The sequence below is a fragment of the Camellia sinensis genome, chromosome 12 (assembly GCF_055761805.1).
Source record: "Camellia sinensis isolate YWXY chromosome 12, ASM5576180v1, whole genome shotgun sequence".
NCBI lineage: Eukaryota > Viridiplantae > Streptophyta > Magnoliopsida > Ericales > Theaceae > Camellia > Camellia sinensis.
The window spans coordinates 2324421-2338870 of NC_138972.1; the positions used below are offsets into that span (position 1 = coordinate 2324421).

Below are 14450 nucleotides of genomic sequence, written 5' to 3' on the forward strand. Positions count from 1 at the left end.
TGAAATTTTTGTTAAGAAATAACTTGAGTTGACATCATACATGCATATCAAATGCATCAACTAAAAATAATGAATTAACAAAATAAATTAATCATGCATGATCCCAAAATTTGCATCATGAAATAAAAAGATTCTCAACTCATAAATAAAATTCAATGCGTTTTGAATTTTAAACTCCAAAATGACAAAACATACCTTCATTTAATAAATTTGATTTGTACATAAATAAACTAATTAAATATGCATGCAAAAGTCCTTGTGAATATATATATATATATATATTATTCCGACTCATATGCAGAAACTATTCACGACTACAGATCCACACACAGAAATGTAAAAATGATTCAAAAAAACAATAAAGAAACTAAACTTGCCACAAAGGTTTCTTTGTAATAAAAATGAAATTTTTTTGTAAATTAATATTTTACTCCAGAAACAAATTCTCCCATGTACTACGACAAAGTCAAAAGAACGATAATAAATTAACAAAATTAATTTTCTAGTTACTAAAATCAGAAAATAAATTATAACATAAAATAATTTTATTTTCCTTGTTATTTAAACTAGTAAAATAAAATACCGAAATAATATCTGATTACAAAAAATCAGAAAAACAAACTAGAAATTAATTTTCTAGTTACTAAAACCAGAAAATAAATTATAACACAAAATCATTTTATTTTTCTTGCAATTAAAACTAGAAAATATTGTAATTTTATTTTCCTTGTTACTGAAACTAGAAAATAAAATACCACAAAACTATCTAATTACAAAAATCAGAAAAAACACAAAATAATTTTCTAGTTACCAAAACCAGAAAATAAATTAAAATACAAAATAATTTTATTTTCCTTGTTACTAAAACTAGAAAATAATATAATTTTATTTTCTTTGTTACTAAAACTAGAAAAATAAAATACCAAAATAATTTTCTGTAACACCAAATAATATTCTGCAATTGTTAATGACACCAGTATATTACTACTAGTTGTCAAAGAAAAGAGACAGTATATTACTACTATCTGTCAAATAGCATAAATCACTATTTATTTTTCTAACCAGAATATTACTTTGAAAATACAGAAAATTGAATACAATGAAGATATCAAAAATAAAAATAGTTCTGTATTAAGATTGTAGGACAATCTTCACTGTATTTAAATAAATTAAATTCTGTTGTGTACTAAACAACAACCAGAATATAAAGAAATAAAAGAAATGAGAGAATTTGTTTGATTACAAAAATCAACTCGAAATAAAAATAAATAAATAAAAACAGATTTTATTTTGTTACAAAAATAAAATTAAAATTTGATTTAAATAAATAATAATAACACTAAAAATAAATTAAATAACTTACTTGATTTAATTTGTTTGAATTATAATCTGATCAAGTCCAGTGTTTGACACTGTGTCCTTAAGACAGATTCGTCATCTCCATGGTGCTTTCAGAATTTGGACGTCTATCTCACAAGATAAAATGATCTACTACAAACAATAGCAGCACTACAAATTGTTTGCCTAACGAACACACTAAGTGTTTATACTCTCTTTGACAAGAAAATAATGCAGTAAAATGAAGAGGATGTTTGCAGAATTATGAAGGACGAAAACTAGAGTTATAAAATCCAAATGAGGATTTTCCTATTTATAGATGTAATGGTGGCTGTAGGTTTTGAATTGAATAGGTATGAAACCTGTTGGTTTTGAATTTAAACAGATTTGAATCTGTTGGATTACAATTCAAACAGATAACAAAAATGGGAAGGGCCCTATTTGGGTGTACAGTAAATCCAGACCAGTTTAATTCCGGGAAGAGCCATGTTTGGATGTGCAGTAAAACCAAACCAGTTTAATTTTGAATTCTGGATTTCATTTTACCAAAAATAAAATTAAATTCAAATGTTTTTGGCCCAAAAAGATTAATATTGGGCCGAACAAGCCCAACCCAACCAGACACCTATGCCTAGGCCCAGCCCAGCCCGCCGGGACGGATGGCGGCGGCGCACGCGTGTGTGGTTTTTGGGTCCAATGGGTCTAGCCCATTTTCCCCATAACCTCTCCCTCTAAAACAGTTGGGTACCCCTTGGGGCACACCCCAAGTACCAAACCCAAGCCTTATAAACCCATTCAAAACTTCCCACCAAATCAATGTGGGACAAGCCATTTTACAACCTTAAGGAATTTCTACCAAAACTCCATTTCCATGGAGCACACTTTGGCTTCAATTTCCTATTCACTCGGTAATGGTTTTGAGCAACCAAATATACCACGTGAATCACAACGCGGCATAGAACGCGTTACCACTTTGACTCGTGAAAATCGACGCACGGGGCCCACCTAAAAAATAGACCGAACTTAGAATAAAATTCTAATTTTACCCAGAATTTATAACCATTTCCAACAATTACTATATTTAGTTATGCTTTCAAAGTATTACTTTTAAAATATAGAAATTATTTTGATGAAAATAAACACACAAATCCTATATTTTTGAAATTCTTAAAAATAATCTTCATTCCAAAAAAAATATATAAAAATAATGACTTTTGTGCATAAATGTAAATTTTTTATTTTCTTTAAAACACAAATTCAATTTATGCATAGGTGTAAATCAAAGATGGAAATTTTTTTATTTCCTTTAAAAAAATTATAAACCCGTTTGGTCAATAAAATTAAATTAAAAGTCATTATTTTTAATTTTTTTTTTTGAAATGAAGATTGTTTTTGAGAATTTCAAAAGTATATGATTTTTGTGTGTTTATTTCATCAAATTAATTTTTATATTTAAAAAATAATAATTTTAAAATATAACTAAACATCGTAATTAGTTTTTATTTATTTTAAATTTTTATTAAATATATTTAATATTAATCTCATTTTAAAGGTATATTTTCAATGATATTAATTTTATAAAATTAAAATTTTATATTAAAAATTATATATATATATATATATTATGAAAATAAAATGAAAAAGATTAAAATAATTTTTAATTTTTTATTAGAAGAGAGAGATAGAGAGAGAGAGAGAGTGTGATGGGATGTGTGACCCATGACGTGTGCGTGCAGTAAGGGAGAGAGAGAAGGGTCAGAGAAAAAGGGAATGATTCAGTGTGGGTATGTTTTGAAATTTTTTTGTTTAAAGAAACAAATCAGAACCATGCATTTCTTGTAAGGTTACGTGGTTCTATCTGAGCTGTCACCCGGAGGAACAGCCGGAGAGAGTGGCTGGAGAGGATCCGGACTCGTGCTATGTAATAACCCGACCCTCGCACATGATTTCTGTTATATTCTTAGTCCTCGATTAGTACTTTTAAATGCTTACTGTGTAGTTCCGTAAAAAAAATTATGATTAAGGAAGGAAGTGAAATCCATGTCTACGAATGTCTATCTGTCTCACAAGAAAACCATCTGTCACCATTAACACGTTTAAATTAGAAATTGGAAGCCTTAACAGCTTAATTAGCTGAAATTGATTATATATCTGTGATCAGCATAATTTTTAGGTAATATTAAGCATGTTTACGAAATTTTAATTTTGGAATGGTTAAACGATTCATTTTTTGTCTTATATGCCTTGTTTATATATACTTCCAAGACTTCATGAGCCTTAGTCAAAAAACACAAAAAATGTGAATACCATTTTGGGGGAGAAAAGAAGAGAAAGTGAAGAAGAGAAATCGGGAGAGGAGGGATTCAACAAGAAAGTTTGGCAAAATTGTAGGATTGAATTCAAGGTAAGCTCAAATCCTTCTTATTATGGCCACTTAGAGTTTGTAATTGCTGTGTATGTTTGATTCATGTCTAATTCATGCTTGATTAATGAGGGTTTCTCTCAATTGGTTTCTTAGGCATCTAGATTGGGTGTGGTAGGAAATTATACTTCAATCTGTGGTTTTCTATCATCACTTCATGGAATTATGCATATATCATGTGTTATGTTTCAAGGATATGAAGAACTTGAATCCAAGAATGGAATTAGAGAGAGAGATGGCTTGTTGAAGCTTTTAATCTTGGTTAATTTATTATACTCAAGGTAGAATCCATGTTATAGTGATGTTAGGTGGGAATATTGCATTAACCTAACCTTGGGTTGCATGTAAAAATGTAGTGAATACCAGGTTGGGACTCGAATGGAGGTTCAGAATTTCAGAATCTGCTCGGTCCGCTCGAGCGGTGGAAAGTCCGCTCGAGCGGGAAAAACCACATCTCAGCAATTTTGTGCATTTTACAGTCCGCTCGAGCGGCCAAAGTGGCGCTCGAGCGGGGGACTCTTTTTCAAGAAAAATTAAATGTCGGTTCAGTTTTAAGTGCTTGTCTCTCTGGTATTTTTAGAATATTTTATAGATGATTTTAAAGCGGTTGTAAATGCATGCAAGGTGTACGACTCAAGAAAAGAAAACTAATGTATTAATTGGGTGCAGGGCACATTCCAGAAGGAAGCAACACGCCACCTCAACACTGTGAGTAGTAGTACCTATGTAATGTTATGCAATTATGTCAATGTTTCAAGGCATGTAAGGCAATTATGTTAATGTCCCAAGCATGTAATGTACTTATGCATGTTTAAGATATGCTAATGGTAAAACATGTAAAGAAAAGCATTTACAAGGGCCTCGTGCCACAAGTTTCAAGTGTATTTCAAGGGCCTCGTGCCACAAGTTTCAGGTGAATTGCAAGGGCCTTGTGCCATATGTTCAAGGGCTTCGTGCCATCACGTTTCAAGGGCTTATAGCCACATGTTTATGTCACAAGATTAGGCCTAGGACCATTAAGAACTAAACGCAGAATCAGACACACCAAGTGCATGCTGCATCTTTTATGTATTGATGTATTACTACTCATTAAGCCCGGCTCACTCTCTATTTTTGTCTGTTTCTGTAGGTCATCAGTCAGGGGGTCAATCCTAACTTTGACGCCGTCCCTTCTGTCAACCTTTACATGTCCAGGCACCATACCAGGCCATTTATCTTTGTGAAGCTGCTAAGATATGGGGTTTACTTTTGAGAACCATCTACGGATGTTGTACATAACTTCCATATTCCTTTTGTTATGCCCAATTATCGGGCTAGGACTGTAAATGTATATGTTGTACGCGATATCTAGGGCTATAGTTCTAAACTTTGTCCGCTTTTGACGATATATGTAATGCATGAGATCCTGGCATGTTAGAAATAGCTCAATGGAGTATGCTTGTATTTATGTTATATGAATATTTTATGCTTCCGATAAGGCCCCGCACGGCATGTACATCAATTTTTTGTCCGTTTTTGCATAGGTCATGCCCGAACCTTTAGGGGCGGGTTGCTGGGCTGTGACAGTGGTATCAGAGCACGAGTTGCTATCTCACACACGGATCCATTGAGCTGTAGGGTGTCTAGAAAAGCTTTAGGCCTAATGCATGACATCCTAATAAGACAAGTTCGATGGCAACATTAAGTGCACTCTGATGATGTTAACCATGTTGCATTATGTCTATAGTATTTGATTAATTGTTGTGTAGATCATGGTGAGAACAAGGACAGAAGACGCGGAAGATGCCACCTCAGCACGACTGGATAGGATGGAAAGGATGCTTATGGAACTGGCAGAGACTTTACGGCAACAACAGCAACAGCCTCACCAATAACCGCCACCACCACCAGTACCTCCACCTGTAGTACAAGATTTTCACGTTGAAGACCGAACTATTACTCTCACTAAGGAGTTTAAAAAGATGAAGCCGCCAACTTTCAAAGGGGGAATAGAACCGATGAAAGCTGAGGCCTGGGTATTAGGCATAGGGAAGTTATTTGAAGTCTTTCCCTGCACCGAAGCTCAAAAGGTACAACTAGCTGCCTTTACTCTTGAGGACAAGGCACGGAGGTGGTGGATGCTTACGAGGACAATCCATCCAGGGTTAACATGGGACAGATTTCTGGGGCTGTTTTATGATAAATATTTCCCCCAAAGCATGCGGGACAAAAAGGTGACTGAATTCGAAACTCTCAGACAAGGGAACAAGACTGTTGCTGAATATGAGGCCCAATTTGCAGAATTAGCCCGGTTTGCACCGCATATGGTGGACACGGACTATAAGAAGGCACGGAAATTTGAAGGGGGCTTACGGAGTGCCATCCTGGATCGAGTCAATATGTTAAAGTTGCCTACCTACGTAGATGTGCTGGAGAGGGCTGTTATAGCTGAGGGAAACCTTGCTGCTCAGAACCGGATTGCCGAATGGAAGGGAAAGAGGCTAAATAATCAATGGTCAAAGGGAGCGGCTACTCCACCAAACAAGAAACAAAACTCAGGGACTTCGTATACCTCTGCCCCTAATCAGGGTACGATTCCTGTTTGTTCGGAATGTGGGAAGAGGCATCATGGGATATGCTAATAGAAGTCTGGAGCCTGTTATCAGTGCGGCAAAACAGGTCATTTGATAAAGGATTGCCCTCAGAAGAATCAACGAAATGGTAACAGGGCTGCTACTAGCTCAGCAGGGTCTACACCAACTACTAACACCAAGGCACCGGTCAAACCTAACAACAATAAAGACATAGCGAGACAAGGCAGAGTGTTTGCATTGGTTCCAGGAGATGTGCAGAATGCAGCAACAGTGGTGTCAGATAAAATCGAAGAAACACTGTCTTATATGTTATGCGTATCTTCACCTATGGGAGATTCTGTGCTTTGTACTTCTGTTTATCGTGGTTGCGAACTCGAGCTTGGGGATGTCCGGGTATATGCCAATCTGTTACCTCTCGACATGACTTATTTCGATATTATTCTGGGAATGGATTGGTTGGGTGAATATGGTGCAACGATAGATTGTCTAACTAAATGAGTCAGTTTCCACCCTCCAGGACAATTAGAGTCTACCTTACAAGGGCATGGCGTAATTTCTCCACCTTATTTGATCTCGGCAACAAAGGCATGTAAATTAATTCAAAAAGGGTGTCAGGGGTATTTATGCAGTGTTTTGGAGGGGCAAGTAGTGAATGGAACTGTTGATACGATTCCAATTGTGTGTGAATTTCCAGACGTCTTTCCTGAAGAATTACCAGGGCAGTTGATAGACCGTGAAATTGAGTTTATCATTGAAGTAGCACCGGGAACTCAACCTATTTTGAAGACGTCGTATAGAATGTCGCCAGTTGAGATGAAGGAATTGAAAATGCAGTTGCAAGATTTATTGGACAAGGGGTTCATCCGTCCGAGTGTGTCTCCGTGGGGTGCACCAGTTCTGTTCGTAAAGAAGAAGGATGGAACACTCCGGCTTTGTATTGACTATAGGGAACTTAATAAAGTCACAATTAAGAATAAGTATCCATTACCAAGGATTGATGATCTATTCGACCAGCTACAGGGGGGACAAGTCTTTTCCAAGATTGATCTACGGTTTGGGTACCATCAATTAAAAGTCAAGGCTGATGATGTTGAGAAGACAGCTTTCCGAACCCGGTACGGTCATTACGAATTTTTGGTTATGCCATTCGGAGTTACTAACGCGCCAACAGCTTTCATGGATTTGATGAACCGCATTTTCAAGCCCTATTTGGATGAATTTGTGGTGGTCTTCATTGATGATATTCTCATCTATTCGAAGAATGCAGATGCTCACGAGAATCATCTTCGTTTGATCCTTCAAACCCTCCGAGAAAAGAAATTGTATGCAAAGCTGAAGAAATGTGAATTCTGGCTACTAAAGGTGGCATTTCTGGGGCATATCATCATGAAGGAAGGAGTTTCTGTTGATCCACACAAGATCGAAGCAATCGTAAATTGGCCAACTCCTACTGATATGACTGAAGTACGTAGTTTTATGGGGTTAGCTGGTTATTACAGAAGATTTGTTCAAGATTTTTCTAAAATTGTTGTGCCATTTACACAACTAATACGAAAGGGAGTTGCATTCGAATGGTCAGAGGAATGAGAATCTGCTTTCCAGGAATTGAAAACAAGGTTGACAACAGCACCAGTTCTGGCCCTACCATCCGGTACAGAGGGATTTGTAATCTACAGTGACGCTTCGCATAAAGGGCTTGGTTGCGTACTTATGCAAAACGGAAGAGTCATCGCTTATGCATCTTGGCAGTTGAAACCCCATGAGAAGAATTATCCCACACATGATCTGGAGTTAGCAGCAGTAGTCTTTGCTTTAAAGATATGGAGACATTATTTGTACGGTAGCGCCTGTGAGGTATATACTGATCATAAAAGTCTCAAGTACTTTTTTTCTCAGAAAGAATTAAATATGCGGCAACGGCGGTGGTTGGAACTTCTGAAAGATTATGATCTGCAGATTCACTACCATCCTGGTAAAGCCAACACAGTTGCAGATGCGCTCAGTCGGAAAAATATGGGGATTATGGCATATATGGCAAGTATGGTTACAGAACAAAAGGACTTGGCAATTGAATTGGATAAGGTGGAATTGAACCTTGTGTTACATGGTCAAAAGGCTCTCATAGTAGCGATAGTAGCACAACCAACCTTACTAGAAGAGATTAAAGTGCACCAAATGAAAGATGAAACTTTGAGGAAGATACATGATGAGTTCAAAACAAAACCAAAACCGGGATTCGATGTAGTAGGTTCAGTGCTTAAATTTCAAAACCGACTGTGTGTTCCCAATGTGATGAGTCTTAAACAAAAACTGATGGAAGATGCACATACCTCAAGGTTCTCAATGCATCCAGGGAGTACTAAAATGTACCGAGATTTAAAGCAGAATTTCTGGTGGCCCAGTATGAAGAAGGAGATCGCGGAGTTTGTTTCTAAGTGTTTGCAATGCCAACAAGTAAAAGCGGAGCATCAAAGACCTGCTGGATTATTGCAACCTCTCCCCATCCCAGAATGGAAATGGGAACATTTGACCATGGATTTTGTTATGGGGTTGCCACGGACTCCTCGAGGTATGAATTCAATTTGGGTCATTGTGGACCGATTAACTAAGTCCGCCCACTTTTTGCCGGTAAAAACTCAGTATAATGCAGACAAATTAGCAGGAATTTATGTAAATGAAATTATGAGGCTTCATGGCATTCCAGTCTCAATTGTGTCAGACAGAGATCCTAAGTTTGTTTCTAGATTCTGGCAAAGTTTACAGGAAGCGATGGGTACAGAATTAAAGTTCAGCACGGCTTTCCACCCTCAGACCGACGGTCAATCCGAGAGGACGATACAGACTCTTGAGGATATGCTCCGAATGTGTGTACTAGATTTTCAAGAAAGTTGGGAAACCCATCTACCGTTGATAAAATTTGCGTATAATAATAGTTACCATTCGAGCATAGACATGGCACCTTATGAAGCTTTGTATGGAAGACCATGCCATTCTCCCGTGTGCTGGGCTGAAGTTGGAGATAAATCCTTATTAGGGCCTGAAATTGTTCAGTTGACCACTGAAAAAGTTCGCGTTATTCAGGAAAGGTTGAAAACTGCTCAAAGTAGGCAGAAAAGTTATGCTGATAACCGACGGAGAGATTTGGAGTTTGACGTGGATAGCTATGTTTTCGTGAAAGTCACTCCGATGAAAGGACACCCAAGATTCGAAAAGAAAGGTAAGTTGACACCCCGGTATGTCGGTCCTTTTTAAATTCTGGAAAAAGTGGGTCTGGTAGCTTACCGAGTTGTCCTTCCACCACATATGAGTCAAGTGCATAACGTGTTTCATGTCTCTATGCTTCGTGGGTACCTTCTGGATCCGTCACATGTTATTGACTACCACCAAATTGAGTTGAATGACAAGTTGATTTATGAGGAGAGACCAATTCGCATTTTGGACCGACAAGTAAAACAACTACGAACCCGTGAGATTCCAATGGTAAAAGTTGAGTGGCAAGAACATTACGGGATCGATGCAACATGGGAAAGAGAGGAAGAAATGCAACACCAATACCCACACCTGTTCCAACCCTAAGGTAACCCAAGTTTGGAGGACCAAACTTATTTAAGGAGGGGGGAGTGTAATAACCCGACCCTCGCACATGATTTCTGTTATATTCTTAGTCCTCGATTAGTACTTTTAAATGCTTACTGTGTAGTTCCGTGAAAAAAATTATGATTAAGGAAGGAATTGAAATCCATGTCTACGAATGTCTATCTGTCTCACAAGAAAACCATCTGTCACCATTAACACGTTTAAATTAGAAATTGGAAGCCTTAACAGCTTAATTAGCTGAAATTGATTATATATCTGTGATCAGCATAATTTTTAGGTAATATTAAGCATGTTTACGAAATTTTAATTTTGGAATGGTTAAACGATTCATTTTTTGTCTTATATGCCTTGTTTATATATACTTCCAAGACTTCATGAGCCTTAGTCAAAAAACACAAAAAACGTGAATACCATTTTGGGGGAGAAAAGAAGAGAAAGTGCAGAAGAGAAATCGGGAGAGGAGGGATTCAACAAGAAAGTTTGGCAAAATTGTAGGATTGAATTCAAGGTAAGCTCAAATCCTTCTTATTATGGCCACTTAGAGTTTGTAATTGCTGTGTATGTTTGATTCATGTCTAATTCATGCTTGATTAATGAGGGTTTCTCTCAATTGGTTTCTTAGGCATCTAGATTGGGTGTGGTAGGAAATTATACTTCAATCTGTGGTTTTCTATCATCACTTCATGGAATTATGCATATATCATGTGTTATGTTTCAAGGATATGAAGAACTTGAATCCAAGAATGGAATTAGAGAGAGAGATGGCTTGTTGAAGCTTTTAATCTTGGTTAATTTATTATACTCAAGGTAGAATCCATGTTATAGTGATGTTAGGTGGGAATATTGCATTAACCTAACCTTGGGTTGCATGTAAAAATGGAGTGAATACCAGGTTGGGACTCGAATGGAGGTTCAGAATTTCAGAATCTGCTCGGTCCGCTCGAGCGGGAAAAACCACCTCTCAGCAGTTTTGTGCATTTTACAGTCCGCTCGAGCGGCCAAAGTGGCGCTCGAGCGGGGGACTCCTTTTCAAGAAAAATTAAATGTCGGTTCAGTTTTAAGTGCTTGTCTCTCTGGTATTTTTAGAATATTTTATAGATGATTTTAAAGCGGTTGTAAATGCATGCAAGGTGTACGACTCAGGAAAAGAAAACTAATGTATCAATTGGGTGCAGGGCACATTCCAGAAGGAAGCAACACGCCACCTCAACACTGTGAGTAGTAGTACCTATGTAATGTTATGCAATTATGTCAATGTTTCAAGGCATGTAAGGCAATTATGTTAATGTCCCAAGCATGTAATGTACTTATGCATGTTTAAGATATGCTAATGGTAAAACATGTAAAGAAAAGCATTTACAAAGGCCTCGTGCCACAAGTTTCAAGTGTATTTCAAGGGCCTCGTGCCACAAGTTTCAAGTGTATTTCAAGGGCCTCGTGCCACAAGTTTCAGGTGAATTGCAAGGGCCTTGTGCCATATGTTCAAGGGCTTCGTGCCATCACGTTTCAAGGGCTTATAGCCACATGTTTATGTCACAAGATTAGGCCTAGGACCATTAAGAACTAAACGCAGAATCAGACACACCAAGTGCATGCTGCATCTTTTATGTATTGATGTATTACTACTCATTGAGCCCGGCTCACTCTCTATTTTTGTCTGTTTCTGTAGGTCATCAGTCAGGGGGTCAATCCTAACTTTGACGCCGTCCCTTCTGTCAACCTTTACATGTCCAGGCACCATACCAGGCCATTTATCTTTGTGAAGCTGCTAAGATATGGGGTTTACTTTTGAGAACCATCTACGGATGTTGTACATAACTTCCATATTCCTTTTGTTATGCCCAATTATCGGGCTAGGACTGTAAATGTATATGTTGTACGCGATATCTAGGGCTATAGTTCTAAACTTTGTCCGCTTTTGACGATATATGTAATGCATGAGATCCTGGCATGTTAGAAATAGCTCAATGGAGTATGCTTGTATTTATGTTATATGAATATTTTATGCTTCCGATAAGGCCCCGCACGGCATGTACATCAGTTTTTTGTCCGTTTTTGCATAGGTCATGCCCGAACCTTTAGGGGCGGGTTGCTGGGCTGTGACAGTGGTATCAGAGCACGAGTTGCTATCTCACACACGGATCCATTGAGCTGTAGGGTGTCTAGAAAAGCTTTAGGCCTCATGCATGACATCCTAATAAGACAAGTTCGATGGCAACATTAAGTGCACTCTGATGATGTTAACCATGTTGCATTATGTCTATAGTATTTGATTAATTGTTGTGTAGATCATGGTGAGAACAAGGACAGAAGACGCGGAAGATGCCACCTCAGCACGACTGGATAGGATGGAAAGGATGCTTATGGAACTGGCAGAGACTTTACGGCAACAACAGCAACAGCCTCACCAATAACCGCCACCACCACCAGTACCTCCACCTGTAGTACAAGATTTTCACGTTGAAGACCGAACTATTACTCTCACTAAGGAGTTTAAAAAGATGAAGCCGCCAACTTTCAAAGGGGGAATAGAACCGATGAAAGCTGAGGCCTGGGTATTAGGCATAGAGAAGTTATTTGAAGTCTTTCCCTGCACCGAAGCTCAAAAGGTACAACTAGCTGCCTTTACTCTTGAGGACAAGGCACGGAGGTGGTGGATGCTTACGAGGACAATCCATCCAGGGTTAACATGGGACAGATTTCTGGGGCTGTTTTATGATAAATATTTCCCCCAAAGCATGCGGGACAAAAAGGTGACTGAATTCGAAACTCTCAGACAAGGGAACAAGACTGTTGCTGAATATGAGGCCCAATTTGCAGAATTAGCCCGGTTTGCACCGCATATGGTGGACACGGACTATAAGAAGGCACGAAAATTTGAAGGGGGCTTACGGAGTGCCATCCTGGATCGAGTCAATATGTTAAAGTTGCCTACCTACGTAGATGTGCTGGAGAGGGCTGTTATAGCTGAGGGAAACCTTGCTGCTTAGAACCGGATTGCCGAATGGAAGGGAAAGAGGCTAAATAATCAATGGTCAAAGGGAGCGGCTACTCCACCAAACAAGAAACAAAACTCAGGGACTTCGTATACCTCTGCCCCTAATCAGGGTACGATTCCTGTTTGTTCGGAATGTGGGAAGAGGCATCATGGGATATGCCAATAGAAGTCTGGAGCCTGTTATCAGTGCGGCAAAACGGGTCATTTGATAAAGGATTGCCCTCAGAAGAATCAACGAAATGGTAACAGGGCTGCTACTAGCTCAGCAGGGTCTACACCAACTACTAACACCAAGGCACCGGTCAAACCTAACAACAATAAAGACATAGCGAGACAAGGCAGAGTGTTTGCATTGGTTCCAGGAGATGTGCAGAATGCAGCAACAGTGGTGTCAGATAAAATCGAAGAAACACTGTCTTATTTGTTATGCGTATCTTCACCTATGGGAGATTCTGTGCTTTGTACTTCTGTTTATTGTGGTTGCGAACTCGAGCTTGGGGATGTCCGGGTATATGCCAATCTGTTACCTCTCGACATGCCAATCTTTATTAAATTTAATGTACATACTCTCTTTAATTTTTGAAAGCCTTGGATACAACAAACAATTTATATAATTCTCATTGTTGTTTTAACCCTCATGAAATGAAAAGGCTTATACAAATTTGATTTTAAGTTATCTTCAATTGATTCTTTGTAATTTTTTTTGAAGTACTTACAAATTAGAAGACAAATTCACATGAGGAATAATTTGAATTTTAGTTTTACTACCATGTCATGGCCTACTTATTTATATACATATGTTTATCCGATGACCAAACTAATAATTGTATGCTGACAATATTTTGATATAAAACTATTTTTTGGGATACTTGTATAGAATTCTTAAATGTTGTAATTGACAAAATTTTGGGACTTTTCTTTATTTTTTTTAAAAAAAAATTATATTGTTTTATGACACAAATAATAAATGTATAATGACACAATATCTAAATTTATCCAATTGTTGGAAATGTAATGTCATAAAATCTTATTTTATTTTTGAAAAATGTTTGAGACCCCTTTTGAGGATGACCCCCACACTCCTAAAATGATCCACTCTTTCTATGTATGTGTGGAGCCCATATGTGTAGGGTCCACATTATGAGTAGTACAGATTTGTGGGGATCTTGTGGGGGTGGGAATCTCAATCATTACTCTTTATTTTTTATAAATTGACATACCAGGTGAGTTTAGGACTACAAACGAATTAAGTCGAGTCAAACCGAGCTTTGCTGAGCTCAAACTTAGTTCGTTTACTAAACGAATCATGTCGAGCTGAGCCAAGCCAAGACGAGCCGAACCCTTAACAAGCCGAGTCGACTCACAAATAGTTTAATTCATTTGCAACCTTAGTTGAGTTCGTACATAATTTTTTTTAGCATAGTGTGGAATGAGTAGACCATTGAAGAGACAATGTTTAATTGCTTTCCCTTACGATTAAAATTTACGGACTTCTAATTAGACGCATTTACACTTACACATA

The 14450-nt window shown here is 37.7% G+C and overlaps 1 protein-coding gene across 1 annotated transcript; it reads left to right on the plus strand.

Moving 5' to 3' along the window:
* The first annotated feature begins 12431 nt into the window (after positions 1 to 12431).
* Positions 12432 to 12920, plus strand: LOC145804362 (uncharacterized). The gene has a single exon (XM_082898044.1). It carries the CDS (start codon positions 12432 to 12434, stop codon positions 12918 to 12920), a length of 489 nt encoding a protein of 162 aa, XP_082754170.1.
* Positions 12921 to 14450: the final 1530 nt, after the last annotated feature.

Bases quoted from the DNA above. Each gene is read 5' to 3' on its own strand.
- LOC145804362 (XM_082898044.1), top strand. From the start codon at position 12,432: ATGAAGCCGCCAACTTTCAAAGGGGGAATAGAACCGATGAAAGCTGAG.